We start from the raw sequence: 24,532 nt of genomic DNA on the forward strand, positions 1-24,532 counted from the left end.
TAAATTGAGGGGGCCCATCAAGCTCTCAGCTGCCCACATCAACACCAGAGCTTGCACTTGATCATCACACAACACAGTGGCAACCCCCAAGGCAGAATGCACTGTTCCAACAGGAAGTAGTAGTTGTTGGTGACTCTATTGTCAGGGAAATGGGGAACATGCTTTGTAAAAAGGATAGGTGGAACAAGACCAGGGTATGTCTGCCAGGGACAAAGGTTGATGACGTTGTAGAGCAGATATCATTTTTTAAAGGCACAAAGGGTGATATTGTTGTACACATTGGCACTAATGATATTAAGAGTAGGAGAGTGGCAGAATTACTTAACAAGTACAGGTCACTGTTGAAAAAAAAGCTGTGAATTAGGGTTGAATTTGAAAGTGTCTGCAATTCTGCCCAGACACAATAGGAGGGAGTATATGATGAGAGCCTTGTTGATCAATTTGGCCCTTGAAAGATTGTGTAAGGCTCAAGGTGTAGAATTTTTTTACAGCCTGGTCTGTACTTGTTAACAGGAGAGACTGCTTCTACAGGGATGGGATACACTTAAATAGAAAGGGTGCAAGAATATTTGCTGATGCTATCGAGGCAGTGTTAGGTGGGTCGGAAAACTGCTAGCTTGGGGGGGGGGGATACAAGGACTAATAGAAGCCACTGGCAGAGGTGAAAGTGATTCTTACACTGCTTCTATTGGAATGAGCAGCAGCCTGGAAAACAAGATGCAGGATATTTCAGAGACTGCTGGGAGTCATTGCGGTACAAGTAAACACATAGGTTGTGTTAGGGTAGCTAAGGATAGGAACAGGTGCAGGTGTACTTGAATGTACACCAATGCTAGGAGTTTGATAAATGAATTTGAGGTATTGCTCAGAACATCAAAGGCAGATATTGTTGGGATATCAGAGATGTGGTGTCACACAGATATAAGAAATACAGAACTGGAATTTGGGAGTACAATGTGTAAAGGAAGGATAGACAAGATAGGAAGGGAGGAGGGGTTATACTATTAGTTAAGAAACACATAAAATTCAAGGAAGTGAAGCCAGTCAACATCGCTGGACAGTGCAGTGTCGAGTCAGTTTGGTGTGACATAAGCATTGGGAGATCAAAATTGAGAGTAGGAGTGTGTTATAGACCTAATGACTCTGATGAGTATAATAATGAACTGTACAGGGAAATAGAGTGGGCCAGTAAATCAGAGTCTTATAATGGGGGATTTTAATTTCCCAGATATTGACTGGAATTTGTGGTTTGGTCACTCACACACCAGCAAGGCTTTTGTGGATTTATTGGATGATTGTTTTCTACATCAGCATGTTTGGGAGGTAACTAGAGGGAGTAATATTCTTGATCTGATTATCAGTAGTGATTCTTCATGCATTAAGAATTTTCAGATAAAGGAACCACTAGGTGGCAGTGATCACAGTGTGCTGAAGTGGGATTTACTCAAAGAGGTAACTACCATTAGGGGTAAAGGGAAGGGTTTTTGCTTTTGTAAAGGTGACTATGGTGGTCTGAGACAGTATTTAAATTCTTTATTCTCACAGCAGAAGAAAAATTCCTGCACAATGAGTTGCACTACTTTCAAATGGTCTTGCTAAAAGATTATTTATTTATTTTTTTTTTTTTTTCTGGAAAGCACTCATAGTCTGTTTTATTCAGAAGCAGTCTTTATCTAATTTATGATTATTATTTGGATAACTAGTAGCCTTTTAGGCTATAATTCTCTAAGGGTACTCGTACACTATGACTGAAGAGATCATCCAAAATATTTTGTCAAATAAATAATAATAACAAAGGTGAGAAAAACATAGTATCTAACTTATATTACAAAAATATTTAGCCATCTGAATAGAAATGACTGAAGCAAACTTGAAACAGAAACATCCATCACTGTGAAACAGAACAGTTATATTATAAAAACCCTCTCTCAAAAAAAACATCAATATATCACTTCAAGGCATTTCTAAAGCTATACAGAATGCAAATAGCCAACAACAAACATGAGAAATATTTTGTAGCATAACAAGTGAGATTTGCTATTGCCAGTAAAAAACAGTAACAAATATGGTGGTGCTGTACCTCTGGGTACAGAGGAAAATGTTTTATAAAAAATCAACTCAAAAGACATACATACTCAGTAAAAATTTGTCTGTATTTAGAAAAGTACAGAAAATCACAGATTTTTTATCAGCAACCAACAATTAATGTATGCTCATTATTTTCAAGTGGACCTCATAGGTGTAGTGCCATTGTTGCAGGGTTAAAAAAAACAAACTGTTTTTGGCCTGTTTTGTGCAGAAATCTCCCATTTTCTGATCTTCAGTGTGTTGTAAGTCAAAAGTTGGCAGCTTATATAATAATAATTTTTAAAAATAATATAGTGCTTTCATTATAAAATTTAAATACAACACAATGCTTCATGTTCCTCTCAAAAAATCTGTTGTAATCACATTTGTTGATGTGTATTTTGGCATTCATAAAATCGGGTTTTTCAAAGCTGAATATATATTACAATATCTTTATACCTAGAAATGTTTTATTAGAGCAGAACTTTTGCTATTGCTTTGTGTAAAGGAAAACTAGTAGTATTATCGCAGGATCCTTTCCAATCATCATTGTTCAAATTATATGTCATGACTCCACCATATCCCTCATCTTTGACCCAGTGACTCTAAAAGAAAATGTGTTATTATTATAGCAAAATCAATAAAATGATAATTTTTTTTGCATGTTAAAATAATTCAAGTGCAGAATCAAAATGAACTTAATTACTAATTATATTTAATGGTTTTAACCATTAAATTGGTACATATACAATAGTAAAAGTTGATACTTTTACTACTGTATATGCACCAATTATTCCATGAGCCTGTCTAGAAAAACCACAAAGACAGCAGTGCAGAATGTTGGAGTTGAAGCATTTCAGTCTACAGCCCACGGACCAAATCCAGCCCTTTGCCTGTTTTTGTACGGCCCACGAGCGAAAGAGAAAACCAAGTTTTTTAGATGCTGAGGAAGCAATATTTGTAATGTGCTTGTGCCAAGAGAGATTAGAAGTCAGGGTAATCCCCAAAAGAGATATATCAGCTTGCTTAGAAATCAGATTGTCACCAAAGATGACCATAGGAGCAGAAGAATTCTTTTTGCGAGATATAAGACAAGACTGAGTTTTAGAAGGACTGAAATCAACTAAGTTGTCTTTGCCCCATGGAGAATTACTTGGAGATTGGCATTTAAGGAATTGGTAGCAGATATTCGAGAAGTTGAAGCTGATTGAGTAGGGCAAGGTTTCTCAAAATGGAAAGTGGAATGCAATGTGCTATCCTTGGCAAAACTATGGATAGGATTTCTAGTCAATGGAAGAAGGTCATTAATATACAAGAGGAAAAGAAGTGGGGGAATGAACTGAACCTTGGGCGACACTGGCATTAATGGAGAAGTTAGAAGACAGAGAGCCATCTACCATCACTCTCAGTGAACATTAGAAGACAGAGAGCCATCTACCATCACTCTCAGTGAACAATCAGAAAACTGGATAACCAATTACAAAAAAACAGTTGGCAAACCATAAGATGGAAGCTTGTTTAGAAGACCTTTATGCCAAACACGATCAAAAGCCTTTGAGATGTCAAGAGCAACTACTTGTATTTCACCGAACCTTTCCATTGAATTAATCCATAAATGGGTAACATAAGCCAGAATATCACGTGGATCAACATTGACGGAATCCATACTGGCGATCGTTGATCAGACGGAAGGTTTCTAGGTAGTTTAAGAGTTGGTGGTTAATTGATTTCTCCATTACTTTAGAAAGAGAAGAAGTAATTGCAATGGGACGATAACTGGATGGGAGGGATTTGTCACCCTTTTTAGGAACTGGCTGGATATGAGCAAATTTCCAAGCAGAAGGAAAAACACCTTTGGAATAAGAAAGTGAAAAAAGGTGGCAAAGAACAGGAGTAAGTTCAGGAGCACAGGTTTTGAGAACAAGTGGAGAAATACCATCAGGACTTGGAGCTTTCTTAACATCAAGATTCATCAAAATCCTTTTGATGGAAGACCACAGGAGGCATTGAATGGAGCGTGTTGGGGATGGTGGGAGGTGTTTTACCAAGATCATTAATACATGAGCTGGAAGAAAAATAGGATGCTAGCAGGTCAGCTTTATCCTTGGCTGAAGTGACAACAGAACCATCTGGTTTGGACAGAGGTGGGAGCAGAGATGGGCAAAAGTTGCGGCCAATAGCTTTGGCAAGAGACCAGAATGCTCGGCTACCATTAGGGCAAGAAGCAAGTTTTCTACTCTTAGCCTGTTCAAACTCTAGTTTGGACTGATTAATAACTGCTTTACAATTGTTGCAAACTTTGGTGTAGGCAGAAAATGAAACTGAAGAATTAGAAACAAGCCAATTACGATATGCAACATTCTTCTCTTGGACAGCCTTAGCACATTTATTGGAAAACCAAGGTTTAGATAAAGGACAAGATTTTAAAGTGGAGTGTGGGATAAAGGATTCCATTCCTCCAAGAATAATTTCACTGACACGATCTGAGCAAACGTTGACATCAGAAGTTTTGAAACATTAATCCGACCAAGGAAACGAAGAAAAGAAGTCTCACAGGTCATCCCATTTTGCATTCTTGTAATGCCAAACAACACGAGGTTGGGATAGCCATGAGATAAAGGTTCCATTGGAGAAGAGACAATCACCAAGTTGTGATCTGAAGTGCCTAGAGGACCTCTCACTTCAACCGTGTACTTAGAAGGGTTGTTTGTGAGAAAAAGATCAAGCGTATTGGCTGTATGATTAGGATTGTCCAGTATTCTTGTAGGTAAATGAACAATCTGTGCTAGGTCATTAGTAATTGCAAAAGCCTCAGCATCTCGACCTGCTGGGTCGGTGTGACTAGAAAACGGAAGCCAGCTCTGGTTGTGAACATTAAAATCACCAAGGAAAATTACCTCACTGTTAGGAGAGTTGGACTGGAGAAAGTCAAGTTGCAAAGAGAGGAAGTCAAAGAGCTAGAAGTGATTAGTGGAGTTGGGAGAACAATAGAGACAAAAGAAGAATTTGACACAATGAGGTAGAGAGATTTTAAGCCAGAGAAGATCAAAGAGAGGAGATTCCAAATTGGCAAGTCTCTGACAGGGAATATCAGAACGGACATGCACAAGTACCACCTTTGAGGCGAAAGGAATCATACAACAAATAATTTGGGCAACTGAAATGAGCAGTAGTTGAATCAACCGATAACTGAGATTCTGTCAGAAAAAGTACATGGGGTTTGGCAGACTGCAAGTGGAAATGGACATCATTGAGATCAGAATTGAGACCACGTGAAATAAATTAGGAAGCGTTTGGGAGGTTTAGATTTTTTTGCAGATAAGCTTGCTCTATTAGTTTGACAATTCATGGTGTATTCAATAGTAAGAAAAAGTGGGTGGGACATGCTGCATGAAGTAATGAAATTTTCAGATATGGCATACACATGGTAAGAATATACCCAGATTCTTGACATAACGTGGCTTCGGCAATGCCTCCTGCATGCACACTACTCGGACTTCCTCCAGTCACTATCTGGCAGAGTAGAGGTAGCAAGATTATACACTAGCTGGTCCGGAAGCCTCCTAGAGAGTTACCAATAGGTTCGGTCCAGTGTACTAACTAGTGGCCGGCCTGCGAACACCGTTTTAGAGCTATATCCTCAAAATATAAGGAAGATTTGATTTTGCCACGATGTTCATCATAACCTCAAAAGTCATCAATCATACTGCATGATGGAAGAGATGGGGAAGGGTTGACCGGAACTTAGCTCTGGAGACTAAACATGGGTTCCACCACTTCAAGCCTCCAATATGTAAAGTGGTGGTATTGCACCTGTTAATGAGAGTGATCTACCACCTAGTAATGCCTGGTAACACAGAGGGGGCAGCATTTTTCCATGTGGTGTGGGCACCACACCTTGACCTGTGCTCAAGTTGGTTCGCACCTGGGTGGTCACCCACTGTGTGCTTGTTATACCCAGGATCTGATTATCACAGCAAATTTTCATTAATAAAGAATCTCCAGAAAAAGAACCAATATATGGCAGCTATCATAATCTATTGATGAGAGTTACTTAAAGATATCACATTACTGTAAAGGGAAAAGGATTTTGCTTTTGTAAAGGTGACTACAATGATTTTAGACAGTTTTTCAATTCTTTTTAATGGGACTAGCTGATAATATTACTGATAATGATCATGTCGAAAGAGCAACAAGTTTGTTGGTGCACAAAAGGGAACTGTTACCAAGACAGACTGGTCTACAAACAAGGACTCTGCTTAGTGACTGAGTTGATGTGTTTAAGGCTTTAAACGGTTGAGTAAACTAAATGCTGATGGCATTTGTACTTGTTCTCAGACCCAACACAAATGTGGACATAAAAATTTAAATTGAAAAAGAATGGATGAAGAATAGTATAGTAATTATGGTTTCAGCCAGAGAGTAACTTATTGTTGGGATCAACCTCCACTTAGCATCATGGAAGTGAGTTTGAATAAATTTAAAAGATTGAATAAATTATAATTATTAGAAGGAATGGGCTAATGCCATATTTCCTTGCATCATTTTTCAAGTAATAACACTAGTTCTAATAATAGATTACCACTATTGCCCAATACGAATTATATAAATGAAATTAGATGTTGTTATCTGTTGAACAAAATATGAAAGAAATTATCTTTCAAGATAATTTATTTCATATTTTCTTTTATATTGTGTAGAAATGAGGCATTTTTAAATAAATTCATATTAATTTACCTTGATCATAATACTCCTTTCATTTTCATAAGCTATCCAGTCAAAACCTTTAAAAGCATGGGGAACTTTAGCCATGAGATCAAATCGTTCACGAGCCCCAGATTTGAGAAAATTGCACACCTACATTTAAAAAATAAATAAATAAAATATAAAGGTGCCTCTCCAAAGCAGTATATTCAACTAGTTGACAGAATGGTATTTCTTTCAAACACAAGTAAATGCATGTACCATTAAATATTTTCCTCAAATTACTGTCCTTAAATAGCATTGTATTTTTACCAGCAATTATAAATTATTAAAAGCAATCTAAGAAATCATTGTATACCACTCCTTAGTGCTTTTGCCACAACAGCTAGAAGCTTTGATAGTAATATTCTGTGGGGTAAAATCAAGTTCCACTAAGTTCATATATAGTCATAATTTAGCCTTGCGGTGAGGCTTGTCACATTCTTCTGGGTGTGATAGGCTAGGGCTTGCTACCTGGAAGTCTAAAAATACCGATAGAGCTGATATTAAATTTCCATTTGGGAATCAAGTGAACCAAATTTTGATGAAATCCAAACATTCTGCAATAAGCAAAACGTTTGCTTGCACTTTCATGTTGGTGGGCTGTTAGTGACCCTGGGTATGCCCCTACATTGCCCAGTGACATGAAGTGGTGGTATTCCAGATAAATGCCACCCCTCTATGTCACTGGGCAATCTAGAGGTAGATGGTTCTAATCCCCCCCCCCCCCCATGATGTGAGCAATACATGAAGGAACCAGTTTTTTTCCTGCTTCCTTCATGTATCGTGGCTGTGAAATCCAACCATAACCGGAGGTGCGGCACCATCGTGATATCCAAGCCAGAGGTGGGATTCGAACCTGCGACCTTTGGGTTGCCAGGCAGGCACTTAACCCACCTGGCTAGCCCAGTTGGCTGATGGTTCTAATTATCCAGTACAACACCATCACTTTACTTATTAGAGTCGAAGTTGTTAATTCCATGTTTAGTGTCCAGAGCAAAGCTTTAGCAACCCCATTGCTTCCATCATATAGCATGAATGAAATCTTTATGGTTATGATGGGCAGCCATCATGGCAAAAACCAATAATCCTTATATTTTGAAGGTACAACTCTAACATGGGCTAGATAATCCACTGCACCAAACCTATTGGTAACTCTCCAGATGGCATCTAGATCAACTAGTATATAATCTCACTGCTTCTACTCAGCCAAATGGAGGGGATGGGCATGTCAAGGCCACGTTATGTTAAGGAGCTGGATATATTCTTTCTATTATTATCCAAAAATTTTATTAATTTATATATCACGCTCCTCCCTCCACTTTTAATTTATTTACAGCATTAATCACTGAATAGTCAAACTAATAGAACAAACATCTGAAAAAAATAAAAATAAATAAAATCTAAACCTCCCAAAAACTTCCTTATTCATTTCATAAATAAACGAGTCTCAGTTCTACTATCAGTGCTGTCCATTTCCAAGTACAATCTGTCAAGTCCCGCTTTCTTTTTCTAGATAATCTCAATTATCAGTTGCCTCAACAGATAATTGATACTCATCTCAATTGCCCTAACTATTTGCTATGCAATTCCTTTTGCTTCAAAAGGTGGTACTTGTGTATATGTCTGCTCTGATATTCCTTGTCAGAGACTTCCTAATTTGGAACCCCTCCCCTAATCTGTCAAATTCATCTGTTGTCCCTATTGTTCTCCCAATTCCACTGGTCACACAGACCTCTTTGATTTCCTTTCTTTTAAATTCAACTTCCTCTAGACTAACTTTCCCAACAGTGAAGTAATTTTCTTTGGCAATTTTAATATTCACAATTCCATTTGGCTTTAATATTCACAATTCCAGTTTTACAGTTACATAGACCCAGCTGGGCAAGATGTCAAGGTGCTTTCAATTACTAATGAGCTTGCACACCATTTACCCACCAGAATACCAGACAATCCTAATCACATGCAAAACTCTTGATTTTTTTCTCATCGATAATTCTTCAAAGTACATGGTCAATGTTGGTGGTCCTCCAGGAATTCAGATCACCAAGATGTGATCAGAATGTCTATCATCATCACCACAAGGTGTGATCAAAAGTAACCCCCCCCCCACCTGTCTCTCTCTCATGGCCAAGATGCAAAGAAAAGGAAAAATAGAAATATCACGTATATTTCTATTCTTCCTTTTCTTTGTGTTGGATTACTGTTTTAAATGTACTGATCCAAATGTTTGCTTAGATTAGACCCTTTAAAAAGCATTTTTCCTTCAGTGATCTCCCCCCATCCAAAAAAAATACACACATTTTAATGGATGTATTATAAGAAAAATCTGTTAATAATAGTGAATTATTTACAAAAATTAACATGACCAGTGTTCGCAGTTATATTTTTTAAATCATATATTATTATACATTTATTTATTATTATTATATAATTTGCCTGTCGAGTACTGTTTGACCCCCTTGGCATGTATCAACCCCTTTGGGAATCCCTGGCTTAGATCATATCAGTGAAATTATTCTTGAAATGATGAATTCATTTATTCTGCATTTCACCCTAAAATCTTGTCACTTATCTAACCCTGGTTTTCCAATAAATGTGCTGAGGTTGTTCAAGATAAGAATGTGGCATATTGCAATTGCCTGTTCACATCTGCTTCATTTTCTATCTACACTAAAACAGTTATATCAATCCAAACATCTAAATTTGAACAGACAGAATAGAAAACTTGCATCTTGTCCAAATGTTAGTTGAGTACAGGTAACCCTCGTATAACACTGTAGTTGAGTTCCTATAAAATCTCATGTAGTACGAAACAGGACTAAAAAGGGGGGGGGGTTATGTTCCAAAAGCTAACAAAAATACACCATTTTTATATCTATTGGAAACTTAATTTTTATTTAAAATATAACTCACCAAACATCTTACAAACTGTGATACATATAATTATGTCAGATAATGTATGTTCATTTAATTTTCTTCCTCTTCATCACTGATAAGCACAATAAAACGAGAATGTTTTCTCTGTTGCAGAATATCTTCACCTTCTGAACTTACTTCCTTCTGCAGCATCTAGATTTCATGTATCTTCTGCTCTCTTTAAAAAAAATCAGTAATCTGGGTTTGTATGCTTTTTCTCAATAGATCTTTGTAAATTTCATGGTATGGAGCTAGGCATGTTTGAAGCTCCCTTTCAAACTTTATGCTCCTTTCAGTTGAAGGATCTGCATTCAAAAAATAAGATTCTAATTGCTTGGCTAAGTTTATGCCTTCCCATACACTTTTTTAGTGTAAAATTGGAACTTCTGAATTTATTTGCACTATTGTCCTCTGAATTGATCTGGTTTAACTCCAATGCCATTTCCATCAAATCTGCTTCACTAGCCTCGTTTTCTACCAGTAATTCTTGAATGTCTTCAGTGGTCACATCATTAAAACCTTCCTCTGATACTGACTTAGCAAGTTCTACTATCTCACTGATTGCATTTTCTGCCGGTTCGACCATATTTCTTGAATGAACTGACTCTAGCCATACATTTTTCCAACACGCATTTAATGTTGACGGTTTTACCTCTGAGAAATAAAGCTATGATTCCGATACAGTCCACAATTGAAAAATGTTTCCATGGCTCCGTTACTTCAATAGATTTGAAATAAATTTTTTATAAAATCCATTGTAACAATTTTCTGTTGTAATGAGTTTTAAAGGTAGATATAATGCCTTGATCTAATGGCTGAATTAAAGAAGTTGTATTAGGTGGTAGGAACATTATTTCAACATTTGGATGACTTAAATCTTTTGGATGGCCTGGCGCATTATCCAATAGTAATGAAACCTTGAAATCTAGATTTTTCCACTTTAAATAGTTTTCCACAGCTGGCACAAAAAAAATTTAGAAACCATTCTTTAAATAAATCGGCAGTTGCCCAAGTCGATACACTTTCTCCTTGAATTCTTATTCTTATGTAAAGAGAAGCTGTTTTTAAATTGCTCAAACCACCCTTTACTGACAAAAATAACTTTGGGTTAACAGAAGATTCTCCATTTTCTTTTAAATGGTTATAAATTTTTAAAGTGCATTTTGTTTAATTATGTTGTTGTCTAATGGGATCTGTTTTTTATGCTATCAACAATCCAAATATTGAGTGCTTTTTCTATTTTTCTCAATTATTGGTGCTTGGGAGTGAAAGATCCTGCAGAAACAGAAGTTCTAATTTTCTGTTAATTTTTCTTTATGGTCAGGATTGTTTTTCATTTAAATTTAAAACTTTTTGCAACATATAATACCTTTTCCCCTTTTATAAGACTATCCAAAATTTGTATCTTTGATTCTAGAGAAGCCGACCGGGCTAGCCGGGTGGGTAAAGTGCCTGCCTGGCAACCCAAATGTCGCGGGTTCGATTCCCGCCTCGGCCTTGGATCAATGTACTGCAAAAACCTTGGGAGGTGCATTATGGCCACAGAAGCCTATGCGCCAACAACTACCAAAAAAAAAAAAGATTCTAGAGAAATAGTTTTTTTTTTTTTTTTTTTTTTTTGAGACGTGCTTTTTTTTACTTTCCTTAGGCCTAATTTAGGGCTGCATTCAATTCATAACAAAAAAATTATTCCAGTACAGTTCTTGAGAACAAAGTTTAGTAATGCGTAAAGGAAAAATTTATAAACGATCAAATAAAAACCAAAATAACCCTACAAAAACCTTAAGTCACAAACTGCACTCTTCGAAGTCACAATTTTTTATGATCCCAAACAAGCACAAGTTCAATAACACAGATTTCCCAACAAAATAAAATACGGGGATTTCGCAATAATGTTTTTTTGCATAACGACTAGTGAGTCAACAGCGGGGATTTACAAAAAAAGAATGGAAACGTTGAAAAATTACATCCAACATAATAGCAGGATTTCACCACACAAAAATACTGTGATATGCTGCAATTCACACTATTTTACTTAGGACATCATCTAACAATGACGGACAAAAACACAGTTTTGGCCATCAGTCCCTGGCATCCCTTGAATGGGAAGAGGGTGCTAAGACTCTCCAGGTGTTCATCACTTAGATTTGTGACCTGGAACGAGAGAGAGAGAGAGAGAGAGAAGATTATATGAAGCAAGGAAACTTGATAATTTAGTTCAATAAATGAACAGACTTAAAACTGATATTCTTGGTGTTAGTGAGGTCAAATAGCCAGGCAATGGTAAATGTGTGTATTAAAACAATGTTTTATTACACAAGCAGTGATGACCGAAATCATAGAGGAGGAGTTAGATTTTTGGTTAACACTAAGGTTTGTAAGGCAGTAAAAAATGGATTACCTTACTCAGCCAAGAGGATGATGATGATCGAATAACAACAAAACCTTACAACTATGCACCAACAATTAACAAAGGTGAAAAGGAGATCAAGACATTTTATGAACAAACTGAATCGATGCTACAATTATCCAAGAATGGAGATATCACAGTATTTATGGATGATTTTAATGCCCAAGTTAGTGCTGGTGAATGTAGAGGGATTGTGGGAAAATTTAGACTTGGCAAGAGAAATGACTGTGGAGACTGGCTGGTAGAGTTTGCACAAAGATTTGAACTGGTTGTAATGAATACCTTCTTTGAGCTGCCACCACACAGACTTTATACATGGAAATCTCCAGGTGATGGATTGTTTTTGTTTGTTTTGTTTGTTTGTTTCGGGATTTATTGGGCGCATCGGCAACTATGACCATAGTGCGCCAAGGTGATGGAGAAAACAATATTGTGAGGAATCAAATTGATTATGTTTTGATCAACCATCATTTCAGAAACGGCACGAAGTGTTTAAGAACGTATCTGGTGCTGACATAGGTTCTGACCGTAACCCATTAATCGGTGAACTGAAATGAATTAAAAAAAGGAGGGTAAACAATGGATTGACCTAGAAAAATTGGAGAAGAGAGAGTAAAAAGAAGATTGCAGACTCATTAGCGAAGGAACTGAATTACAGCCTCCCAGAAGATACAAATGAAAGATGGAGATCAGTTAAAGATGCTGTACTTAAAGTGGTAGATAATCATCTGAAAGGTGAACCTCTAAAAGCAAAACAGAGGTAGATAACGAATGATATATTATAACTGATAGAAAAGAGAAGGCAGAACAAAAACACGCCAACAGAATACAAAAAAATTAGAACAAAAGTTAGGAAGAAAATAAAAGAAGCAAAAGAAAATTAGATGAGGTCCAAATGTGAAGAAATTGATAAACTGGAAGTCTTGAAAGAGGCATTAGGACTACACTACAAAACTGGTAGGGAAATACTAAAAAAGGACAGAAAGATTGCAGTTTCAATTGAAGAAAAATTTGAGTGCTGGCAAGAATATATCCGAGAACTGTTTGATGATGGCAGATTAGAAAATGTGGAAGGACCAAGTATCATGGAAGAAGAATTTATCTTACCTGTTAAATATGCTAAACCCAAAAAGGCAAGTGGTCCTGACAAAACTATTAAAGATAATAAAGGTGGAGGTATTGGTTGGTCTACTCAAAAAGGTTTGACACTGGAGAAATTCCCAGAGAATGGTTGAGATTTTTGTTCATACCCATACCAAAATGTGCAAATGCAAATAGTTGTTCTCGATTTAGAACAATTAGTTTGATGAGCCATGCACTGAAGATACGTCTAAGGATTATACGTAACCAAATTTATAAGATTTAAGGAAACAGTGATTTTCAATTTGGCTTCCAACAAGGACTGGATACCAGGGAAGTCCTGTTTGCAGTTCGAACTTTAATAGTAGGATGTCAAGATGAGAACCAAGAGGTATTCATCTGCTTCTTGGCTTATAAAAAGACCTTCGATCAGGTAAGCCCTCACAAACTGTTACAAATCCCAGAGAAGATTGGAATTGATAGCAAAGACATCAGAATTAGGGGCAAATTTGTATTGGGGACAATCAGCAAAGGTATACATAGGAGGAGAAGAATCAGAAGAGATAGAAATCAAGAGGAGTTCATCAAGGTTGTAGTCTATCACCTATATTGTTCAACATGTATGCTGAAGAGATTTTTAAAGAAGCTTTAGAGGGATGTACAGAAGGGATAAAAATAATGGCAATACAATAAATATGATCAGATATACAGATATTATATTGCTGGCCAGCTCTGAGGAGGAGTTACAAGCATTAATGGATAGAGTTAATAAAATAAGTGAAAAATTTTGGTCTAAAGTTAAACATCAAGAAAACAAAACTTATGGTGATCAGTAAGAAAAGTGCAAACAAAAATTACAATCAATAATGAAGAAATTGAAAGGGTTAAAAGTTATTGCTACCTTGGGTATATGTTGAGTGAGGATTGGGAACATTCTGTTGAAGTATGCTCAAGAATTGAACAAGCACGTGCAGCCTTCCTTAAAATGAAGAACCTTCTATGCCACAGTGATCTTACGCTTCCTTTAAGAACAAGAATATTAAGATGTTTTGTCTTTTCTGTTCTCCTTTATGAAGCTGAGGCCTGGACACTGACAAAGGAGGCCCAGAATAAGTTAAATGCTTTTGCAGACGAATGTTAAGAGTGTCATGGACTGATAAGATAAAGAATGATGAGATCATGAGACGAGTGAAGAAAAAGACAGAAATAACTAACACCATTAAGGAGAAGAAACTGAAATATTTAGGACATTTGATGAGGAATGACAAATATAAGATGTTGCAATCCAGGTCAAGATCAATGGAAAAAGAAGTCTAGGAAAAAGAAAGAATTCTTGGTTAGCAAACCTCAGAGTGGTATGATCAGAGTAACGAGGGTTTGTTTAGGGCTTCTGCCTCACATTCATCCATTGCGAAGATTATTATTAGCCATATGGTGCAAGGAAGCCTGAGGCTTATGCTGCACCAGACAAAACAAATTCCCGAGTTACCCTGAGAGAGAGAGAAAAAGAGAAGTAGAAAGGAATCAATAAGAAAGAGAAGAATGATGATATCCAGCTGAGGACGCTGGGTGTGCCAAGCCCATACCAGAAGTGAGCTCCTGGGGTATGACAGCCAACCTCTACAGAGATGGCACACTGAAGAAGAAGAAACTCCATATATAACAATATGAAGGTAATTTTGTATGGTAACTGTATAACAATATGTAATATATAGCTTGATGCATAACTTGAGAAAAGGGAAGCATTATTATTACTGTATTTATGTACCTTAGTTTAGCATGGTATTTTTAATTTAAATTTCAGCTACAATCATACCTTGGATTAGAGCAGCAAAGCAAAGAGTTCAGAGTAACAGGAATGCTTTCACCCTGTGAATCATGGCTTTATTCAGTGTGCTACAAGTTTCTTATTTCAAAGTTATCTGTATCAGGATATGATATAAAAAAAGGAGGATGTCTTTGTGTGACTTTACTGCAAAGAGAAAATGAAGTGCAAATACTGTACAGTGTTTTGATGGGCTAATTTAAGGATTTGAAGAACACTGCTGATGCCCTCAAAGGAACTGAAATGAGACACACAAGAAGCACTCACCTGTGCAGCTGAACACTAGAGCCTATGATCAAGCATTAAATAATGCAGTGATTTCCTCCACAGCTGAGGTCTCTGGTCCCACAAGAAGTAACTATAGTTGGTAACTACTGTCAAAGAGGTGACAAATATGTAAAAAAAAAAAAAAAAAAAAAATGGGTAAAACAGGGTAGAACAAATGAGTTTATTTTACTCTTGGGTAACCATGTTCGTACTGAAATCATTTCTCGAATTAAACAGGCAAAACATTATTTTGTTCTTTTTGATTGTATACCAGACATATTCTATCATGAACAAATGTAGAAAGTTTCCTCAATAGATGAAAGTTTCATTGATTTTATTGAAACAAAAGAAAAAAAACAGAAAAGCGGTTTAGCCACAGAAATTTTAAATAAATTAAAAGATGGAATTGATATTAACAATGCTGATGGCCAGGGAGATGAAAATGGGGACAAATATGTACAGCAAATACAAGGGAGTGCAAGCAATTATTTCCAAAAGAAATAATTTTACAATTTATGTTCCCTGTTTGGCCCATAATCTTAATTTGGCAAGCATGCATTAATCCCGATAATGACTTTTTTTGGAAATGTAGAGGCCCTGTATAAATTTTTCTCCAGCTCAACCAGCAAGTGTGATAAATTAATGTCAGTTTTGAAAATAACTCTTAAGGGTCACATTGATACATGTTGGACATCTAGAGCAGCAGCAATCAAAGTTCTACATTCTGAGATTGAAGAATTACGCCAAGTTCTAAACAAGATGGCAGAAGAAACTTCTTCAGAACTTGATCGACAAGAAATTAACAACATTCTTGCTAAAACTGATTATAATTTTGTATGTACTTTATCTATTAGGAGATCTGCAGATTTACTTAACAAGTACAGGTCAATGTTGAAAAAAAGTCACAACTTACAGTTAAATTTGAAAGTGTCTGCAATTCTGATCAGACACAATAGGAGGGAGTATATGATGAGAGCCTTGTCAATCAATTCGGCCTTGGAAGGATTGTGCAAGGCTCATGGAGTAGAATTTTTTTCAGCGTGGTCTGTTCTGTGCTTGTTAACAGGAGAGAAAGGGTGCAAGAGTGTTTGCTGATGCTATTGAGGCAGTGTTAGGTGCGTTGGAAAATTGCTAGCTTCGGGGGGGGGGGATTCACAAACTAAAAGGTTAAAAGTAGCCACAGGCAGAGGTGAAGGTGATTTTTGCACTACTTCTATTAGAATGAGCAGTGGCCTAGAGCAAAGGGTACTGGGGGGGCTTCAGGGACTGATGGCAGTCATCATGAAACAAATAAATACATGGGATGTGTTAGGGTAAATAAGAATAGGTGCAAGTACACCAATGCTAGAAGTATAGTAAATCAATTTGATGAATTTGAAGTGCTAGTTAAGACATCAAAGGGTGCCTCCGTAGCCAGGTGGGAAGGAGCAGCAGTGCGTAGCACACGCTTCTTGATTAGACCGGGGTTCGAGCCCGTCACCACCAAATACGGAGGATGCGGAAAGGTCAGGAATGACCACTGCATATCCCGGAGCAATATGGCCTTAGTTGCTAATGATCCTAAAAACCAAATAACAACAACAACAAGACATCAAAGGCGGATATTGTTGGGATATCAGAGAAGTGGTGTCACACAGATGTTAGGAATACAGAATTGGAATTTGCGGAGTACAATGTGTACAGAAAGGATAGCAAGGGAGGAGGGGGGTCATGCTGTTAATTAAGAAAAACATAAAATCAAAGGAAGTGCATCCAGTTGACATAGATGGACAGTGCACTGCTGAGTCAGTTTGGTGTGACAAGCACTGGGAAAGCAAACATAAGAGTAGGAGTGTGTTATAGGCTTAATGACTCTAATGAAAACAATGAACAATTGTACAGAGAAATAGTGGGCTAATAGATCAGTATGTCTTAAAATGGGGGATTTTAACTTCCCAGATATTGACTGGAACTTGTGGGTTGGTCACTCGCACACTAGCAAGACTTTAGTGGATTTATATGATTGTTTTCTGCAGCAGCATGTTCGAGAGGCAACCAGAGAGGGTAATACTCTTGATCTAGTTATCAGCAGTGATAATTCATGTATTACAAATTTGTAGATAAAGAAACCACTAGGCGGCAGTGATCACAGTGTACTGATGTGGGATTTACTTAAAGATATAATTACCATCAAGAGTAAAGGAAAGGGTTTTTGCTTCCGTAAAGGTGAGTACAGTGGTCTCAGACAGTTTTTAAATTCTGTACAATGGGATCAACTGACAATGTTGCCAACAGTAAATTGTAAGTGGGAAGCATTCAAGGAATTAATCGTGGAAGCTACCAGACTTTTTATGCCAACTAAGAAATAATGTTCAAGGTTTAAGCCTAAATGGTTGTCAAATGAACTAATAAGACACGTGGTAGAGAAGAAAAATTAATGGGATGAATATAAATTATCAGGTGACACAGAAGCCTATGGCAGATATAAGCTAGCTGTAATCAAGTCACAAAGAAGATTAGGCAAGCGAAGGCAGATTACGAGAAATCTTTGGCAAAGGATGCTAAGAAAAACAGAAAGGATTTCTTTACTGATATAACTCTAAAAGGAAGTCAATGAATCTGATTGGTCCACTTGATATTATTGTTATTATTATTAGCCATATAGTGCAAGAAAGCCTGAGGCTTATGCTGCACCAGCCAAATAAAAATTCAAAATTCATTCCCGAGTAACTCAGAGAGAGAGAGAGAGAGAGAGAGAGAGAGAGAGAGAAGTAGCAGGAAATCACCAAGAAAGAGAAGAATGATGATATCCAGCTCAGGACCCTGGGTGTGCCAAGCCCATACTCACCAGATGTGAGCCCCTGAGGATCTATCGATGGTTCAACTGTCGATGATCCTGATCAGATACCAAACAAACTGAATGAGTATTTTGCATTATACATTCACACATGAGGATTTATTAAGGAAGGAAAATGCCAGAAGTTTATCAAATGTAACAGGGTGTTTAATAATTTTGTAATAACTGAGAGCAAAGTAGAGGAGAAATTGTTGAAATTAAACATAAGAAAGGCATCTGGGGTGGATGGGATCTATCCAGTTATATTAAAGGTGGTGGCGAAGGAACTAAGAAAACCCTTAGCCATAATTATGAGAGCATCCTTGGACTTAGAGAAAGTCCCCACGGATTGGAGATATGCAAATGTATCCCCAATTCACAAAGGGAGATCGAAGGGTGACACAAGTAATTACAGACCAGTTAGTTTAACTTCTGTTCCAGGTAAATGGAGTCACTGGTTAAAGATGCATTGCAGGATCATCTAGACAAGACTGCAGCAATAATTCAGACACACAGCATGGGTTTGTTAAGGGAAAGTCTTGTCTGACAAATTTGACTGGATACTATGATGTGGTTACAAAGGAACTGGATGCAAAAAATAATTTTGATATCATATACTTGGATTTCAAGTAAGCTTCTGAGACTGTTGTGCATGGAAGACTACTGTACAAATTGAAGCAGAATGGTATTAAGGGTAAGTTGCTACAATGGATAAAAGGGATGTTGAGTGGGAATCAATGGACGCTGCTCTTCATGGACTAATGTTATTAGTGGGGTGCCACAGGATTCGGTGTTGGGCCCACTGTTGTTTTGTATATTTATCAATGATATTGATGAAGGTATATTAGGCTTAGTGTCGAAGTTTGCAGATGATACAAAGGTTTGCAGGGTTGTTAATGACAGTAATGGCAGTGTGCTACTGCAACAGGATCTAGAAAATTTGGGCAGATGGGCTGAGAAGCGGCAACTTAAATTTAACATTGACAAATGCAAAGTACTGCATATGAGCAGAAGTAACCCCGGAGGAACGTACCAACTGTGTGGCACTACACTAAAGGTGGTAGAAAATAAAAAAGACCTGGGAGTAATTGTGCAGTCAGATATGAAGTTTTCTGAGCAATGCAGACAGGCTGCAAAAGCAGGTCATGGGGTTTTGTCAATGATATATAGGAATTTTGCTAGCAGGAAAAAGGAGGTGATTGTCCCATTGTATAAGGGATGTACTCAGTACTGCATGCAGGCCTGGAGGCCTCATTTTAGAAAGGATGTAGATTTGCTTGAGCATGTACAGAGAAGGGTAACAAGATTGGTGAGGGGAATGAAGAGATCCTCTTACAAGAGGGCTTAAGTTCTGCAAATTGCAGTGGCTGAAGACTAGGCACCTGTGAGGTGATCTGATTGAGGTGTATAAGGCCTTGAATGGGTTGAGCATGCTGAATTCTGATGTAATTCTTCCACTTGCTCAGATTATGAAACTAAGGGGGCATAAATACAAATTGAGGAAAGACAGTTGTAGAATAGATGTACGGAAATTTGCCTTTAGCCAGCGGGTAGTTAATTGCTGGAACAAACTTCCATCTGTCATTGTGGAAGTTGATAGCTTAAATAAATTCAAGGAGGAACTGTACAAACATTTTAGAGGAATGGTTGTGTGAATTTTTATTTATTTATTATTTTTTTAAATGTTTCTATTATTATTTTATTTTTATATTTTTTTTTGGCTGATGCTATTACTATTTGGGATACAATTTTAACTCAAATAGATAAAGTCAATAAAGCTATTCAGTCAAAAAATTCAACTGCAACCAAAGCTTCCCAATTGTTGAAAGGGCTGGTGTTACGTGTAAAAGAAATGAGAGAATGTGAATTAGACCGCATTTTTGAAAATGTGCCAGTATTGCATTTAGCAATATCAACACAAAGAACAACAGATAAAAAAACAAAGAAAAAGAGGAGCAAAAATGTTACAACTTTACAAAGCCCGCAACGAGAGAACTGATTTCTCTGCTAAAAAAGCATATCAAATAGAAATAAATGAGGCTTGAGATACACTCATATTTCAGCTAACTTGGAGGTATGAAAAACTGAATGATATAGCCACAGGCTTCAATTTTCTCTCTGGTGCAAAAATTGAATCTATGACTGTCGTTGAATTACAAAAAGCAGCTGCCGGTCTCGCATCAAAGTACAACAAAGATTTAAATGCTGCAGAAATTTCATTAGAAACAGCAAGCTTTAAAATGCATGCTACAGCTAGTTTGCCAAATGTAGATTCAGCCACTAGCTTGGATTTATTGAAAATTATTCATGAATATGAACTGTTAAGAATCATTTTCCAACCTGGAAATGCATTAAGAATATATTTAATGATTCCAGTGACAGTTGCATGATGTGAAGGAGATTTCAGCAAGCTGAAATCTATTAAAAACTATTTACGGCCAACATTAAGCCAAGAACAATTATCTGATATGGCCATTTTATCAATTGAGAGGACCGACAATATGTAATCGAATAAATTTTGACAAAATGATTGGTAACTTTTCATCACTCAAAGCTTGCAAAACAGAATTGTAATCTGTACATATAAAAGCTGTGTGGATGTGTCTGTAATATATTATTAATTTATTAAAGAATATTGTTTATTTATAATTAAAATTATTCTAATTTGTGATATTTTTACGACACATTTGTTTCAAGTATTATTGTAATATTGTTATTATTTTTGAAATGAATGACAACATAAATAAATCTGTTATGTATTTATAAAAAATAAATACTGCTTATGAGAATAAAATCACTTTAAACAGTTTTTATTTTATTTTTTGTCATCCTTTTATTTTTATTAAAATGTGTACCAGAAGTGTATTTTAAATAATTCATATATTTTTTTAATATTTTAGGGGAGGGTGCAATTTTTCATTCTTGTCTCAGGTACTAAAATGGCTCGATATGGGCCTGCATTGAAGAATATAAAGCTGGTGCTTGGGTTATCTAGGGGTGCAAATTCCCATCTGTGTTACTAACGGCCATGGACACGGTAGACTTGTGTGTCTGTAAGTAGTTGTTATGTATGCCAATATATAAAAATCTTATAATTAATCTTTTACTTAACAATATTGTCTTATTCTTAAACTATTGCTGTTATAATCTTAAACTTGTAGGTAACCGGCTGATATACATGAAAAGTATCTTTTCAAGATGCCTATAACATTTCAATAGTTCCTGTACCCTTGTATCCAAAAATCTTAATTTAATTTTAAACTAAACGAATTTTTGTAAGTTTATTTTAATATGTACAGGTAACTGTGGCATCTACGTTATATTACCTTAAATTTATATAAGCAAAATCTGTATTGGCTTAACTGAGGAATAGTATTAAAAAAATACAAAAAAACTTAAGGTTTACTGAAGGGTAATGGTTTACCAATAGTAAATTAAAAGTCAATTAATAGTTATTTAAAAAAAACTGCAGCAAGGACTTAACCATGCCGAATGTTGCTGGCTGGGCTAAAAAACTTTTGAATTAATTTAGTGCACTAAATTTTGAGATTACCACCCCCTGTTATGGGCTTAAGTAGCAACCTCCTATGGGCTAGGATTAACATTATATAATTTGGGAAAAAATGCTATAATGCAAAAAAAAAAAACCAATAACGCTGCCAAAAAAAATACAATATATGCATTAAATATATATACATATATTAACTGATTCTATATGCATTAGCATTAGTAGAGGCATTTTATGCAAGAAAGCAAGCTTATGCAGCATCAGCCAAAAAATAAATAAATAAAAATAAAATAATAAATAAATAAAAAATAACCACTTCCACTTCACCCCCCCTGTTCGTTCGAAATACCTGTCCAGCTGAGCCTTAAACTTATTTAGGCTATCAGCTTCCACGACAAGGGATGGAAGTCTATTCCACCAACCAACCACCCGCTGGCTAAAGGCAAATTTCCTCACGTCTATCCTACATCTGTTTTTTCTCAATTTGAATTTATGCCCTCTCAGGTGATTATTCTGAGCAAGAGGAAGAATCCCATCAGCATTGAGCATGCTCAAAACATTCAAGGCTTTATACACCTCTATCAGATCACCTCGCCGGTGCCTAGTCTCCAGACACTGTAATTTACAAAACTTAAGCCTTTCTTCGTAAGAGCACCCCTTTGTTCCATTCACTAATCTTGTTGCCCTTCTCTGTACTCGTTCCAGCATCTCTACATCCTTCTTGAAATGAGGCCTCCAGACCTGTATACAGTACTCTAGGTGTGGTCTGACCATTGCCTTATACAATGGAATAATCACCTCCTTATCCCTGCTAGAAAAATTAGTATATATCATCGGCAATACACCATGAGCTACTCTTTCAGCCCGTCTGCACTGCTCAGAAAACTTCATATCTGCCTGCACAACCATCCCCAGGTCCCTTTCATTCTCTACCACTGTCAGTGTAGTACCACAGAGTTGATACGTTGCTCTGGGGTTGCTGTTTCCCATATGTAGTACTTTACATTTGTCAATGTTAAACTTCATTTGCCACCTCTCAGCCCATCTGCTCAACCTTTCCAGATCCTGTTGCAGTAGAATAGTGTCAGTAGTGTCCTTGACAACCCTCCCAACCTTCGTATCGTCTGCAAACTTGGACATTAAGCTTGATATACCATCATCAATATTATTTATAAACACAGAAAACAATAATGGACCCAATACTGAACCCTGAGAGAGTCCACTAATAACATTAGTCCACGATGAGGAGTGTCCATTGATTACCACTCTGTCTTCTCCCCCTCAACCACCCCTTTATCCATAGCAGCAATTTGCCTCCAATGCCACACTGCTCCAATTTGTGCAGCAGTCTTCCATGTGCAACAGTATCAAAAGCCTTTCTAAGATCCAAGTATATAATATCAAGGTTATTCCCTGCATCCAATTCTTTTGTGACTGCATCATAGTATCCAATCAAATTGGTCAGGCAAGACTTCCCCTTAACAAAACCATGCTACGTCTGAGCTATAACTGAAGTCTTGTCTAGATGATCCTGCAGTGTTTCTTTAACCAGTGCCTCCATTAATTTTCCAGGAACAGAAGTTAAACTAACAGGTCTATAATTACTCGGCGCCTCAGTAGCCAGGTGGGAAGGAGCACCAGTGCGTAGCACACGCTTCTTGATTAGACCGGGGTTCGAGCCCGTCACCACCAAATACAGAGGATGCAGAAAGGTCAGGGAATGACCACCGCATATCCTGGAGCAATATGGCCTTCGTTGCTAATGCTCCTAAAAACCAAATAACAAACAAACAAAGAACTATAATTACTTGTCGCCCTTTGATCCTCCTTTGTGAATTGGGGTCACATTTGCACAACTCCAGTTCATGGGTACTTCCTCTGAGGCCAAGGAAGCTCTCATAATTATGGCTAAGGGTTTGCTTACTTCCTTTGCTGCCTCCTTTAATATAACTGGATAGATCCCATCCACCCCAGGTGCCTTTCTTGTATTTATCTTCAACAATTTCTCCTCCACTTTACTCTCAGTTATTGCAAGATTCTCTAGCTTACTGCCAGAGTTGAATACACCTCTGGCATTCCCCTCGCTGAATAACTCCTCATGTGTGAATGTCGATGCAAAATATTCATTCAGTTTGTCAGCTACCTGAGCAGGATCATCAACAGTTGACCCATCGATATCAAGTGGACCAATCTGATTCATCCCCTTCCTGCTAGAGTTTACATAAGTAAAGAACTCTTTGCTGTTTTTCTTTGCATCCCTTGCCAAAGATTTCTCATAATCTGCCTTCGCCTGCCTAACCTCCTTTGTAACTTGGTTACAGATCAACTTGTATCTATCATAGGCTTCTGTGTCACATGTTAATTTGTATGTATCCCATGCATTTTTCTTCTCTGCCATATGTCTCATTAGTTCATCTGACATCCACTTAGGCCTAAACCTTGAACAATATTTGTTAGCTAGTATGTAAAGCCTAGTAGCTTCCAAGATAAGTTCTTTGAATGCTTCCCATTTTGAATATGCTGTTGGTAACATCATCAGTTGGTCCCACTGTATAGAATTTAAATACTGTCTCAGTCCATCGTAGTCGCCTTTACGAAAACAATAACCCTTCCCTTTACCCCTAATGGTAGTTACCTCTTTGAGTAAATCCCACTTCAGCACACTGTGATCACTGCCACCTAGTGGTTCATTTACCTGAGATTTTTTGTGCATGTAGAATCACTACTGATAATCAAATCAAGAGTATTACAACCTCTAGTTGCCTCCCGAACATGCTGATGTAGAAAACAATCATCCAATAAATCCACAAAAGCCTTGCTAGTGTGTGAGTGACCAGCCCCCAAATTCCAGTCAATATCTGGGAAATTAAAATCCCCTATTATAAGACTCTCTGATTT

The 24,532-nt window shown here is 37.0% G+C and overlaps 1 protein-coding gene across 1 annotated transcript in view; it reads right to left on the reverse strand.

The window, feature by feature from the left end:
- Positions 1 to 2,540: 2,540 nt before the first annotated feature.
- Positions 2,541 to 24,532, reverse strand: part of LOC150091189 (acidic mammalian chitinase-like) — a 49,288-nt gene continuing 27,296 nt past the window's right edge. The window contains exons 2-3 of the mRNA XM_090389325.1: positions 6,805 to 6,924; positions 2,541 to 2,672 (exon numbers count right to left, since the gene is read on the reverse strand). Coding sequence (XP_090245451.1) covers positions 2,541 to 2,672; positions 6,805 to 6,924 — 252 coding nt within the window. The remainder of the gene's footprint in view (positions 2,673 to 6,804; positions 6,925 to 24,532) is intronic.

The sequence above is a fragment of the Mastigoproctus giganteus genome, chromosome 1 (genome assembly GCF_048544385.1).
Source record: "Mastigoproctus giganteus isolate SK-2022 chromosome 1, ASM4854438v1, whole genome shotgun sequence".
Lineage (NCBI taxonomy): Eukaryota > Metazoa > Arthropoda > Arachnida > Uropygi > Thelyphonidae > Mastigoproctus > Mastigoproctus giganteus.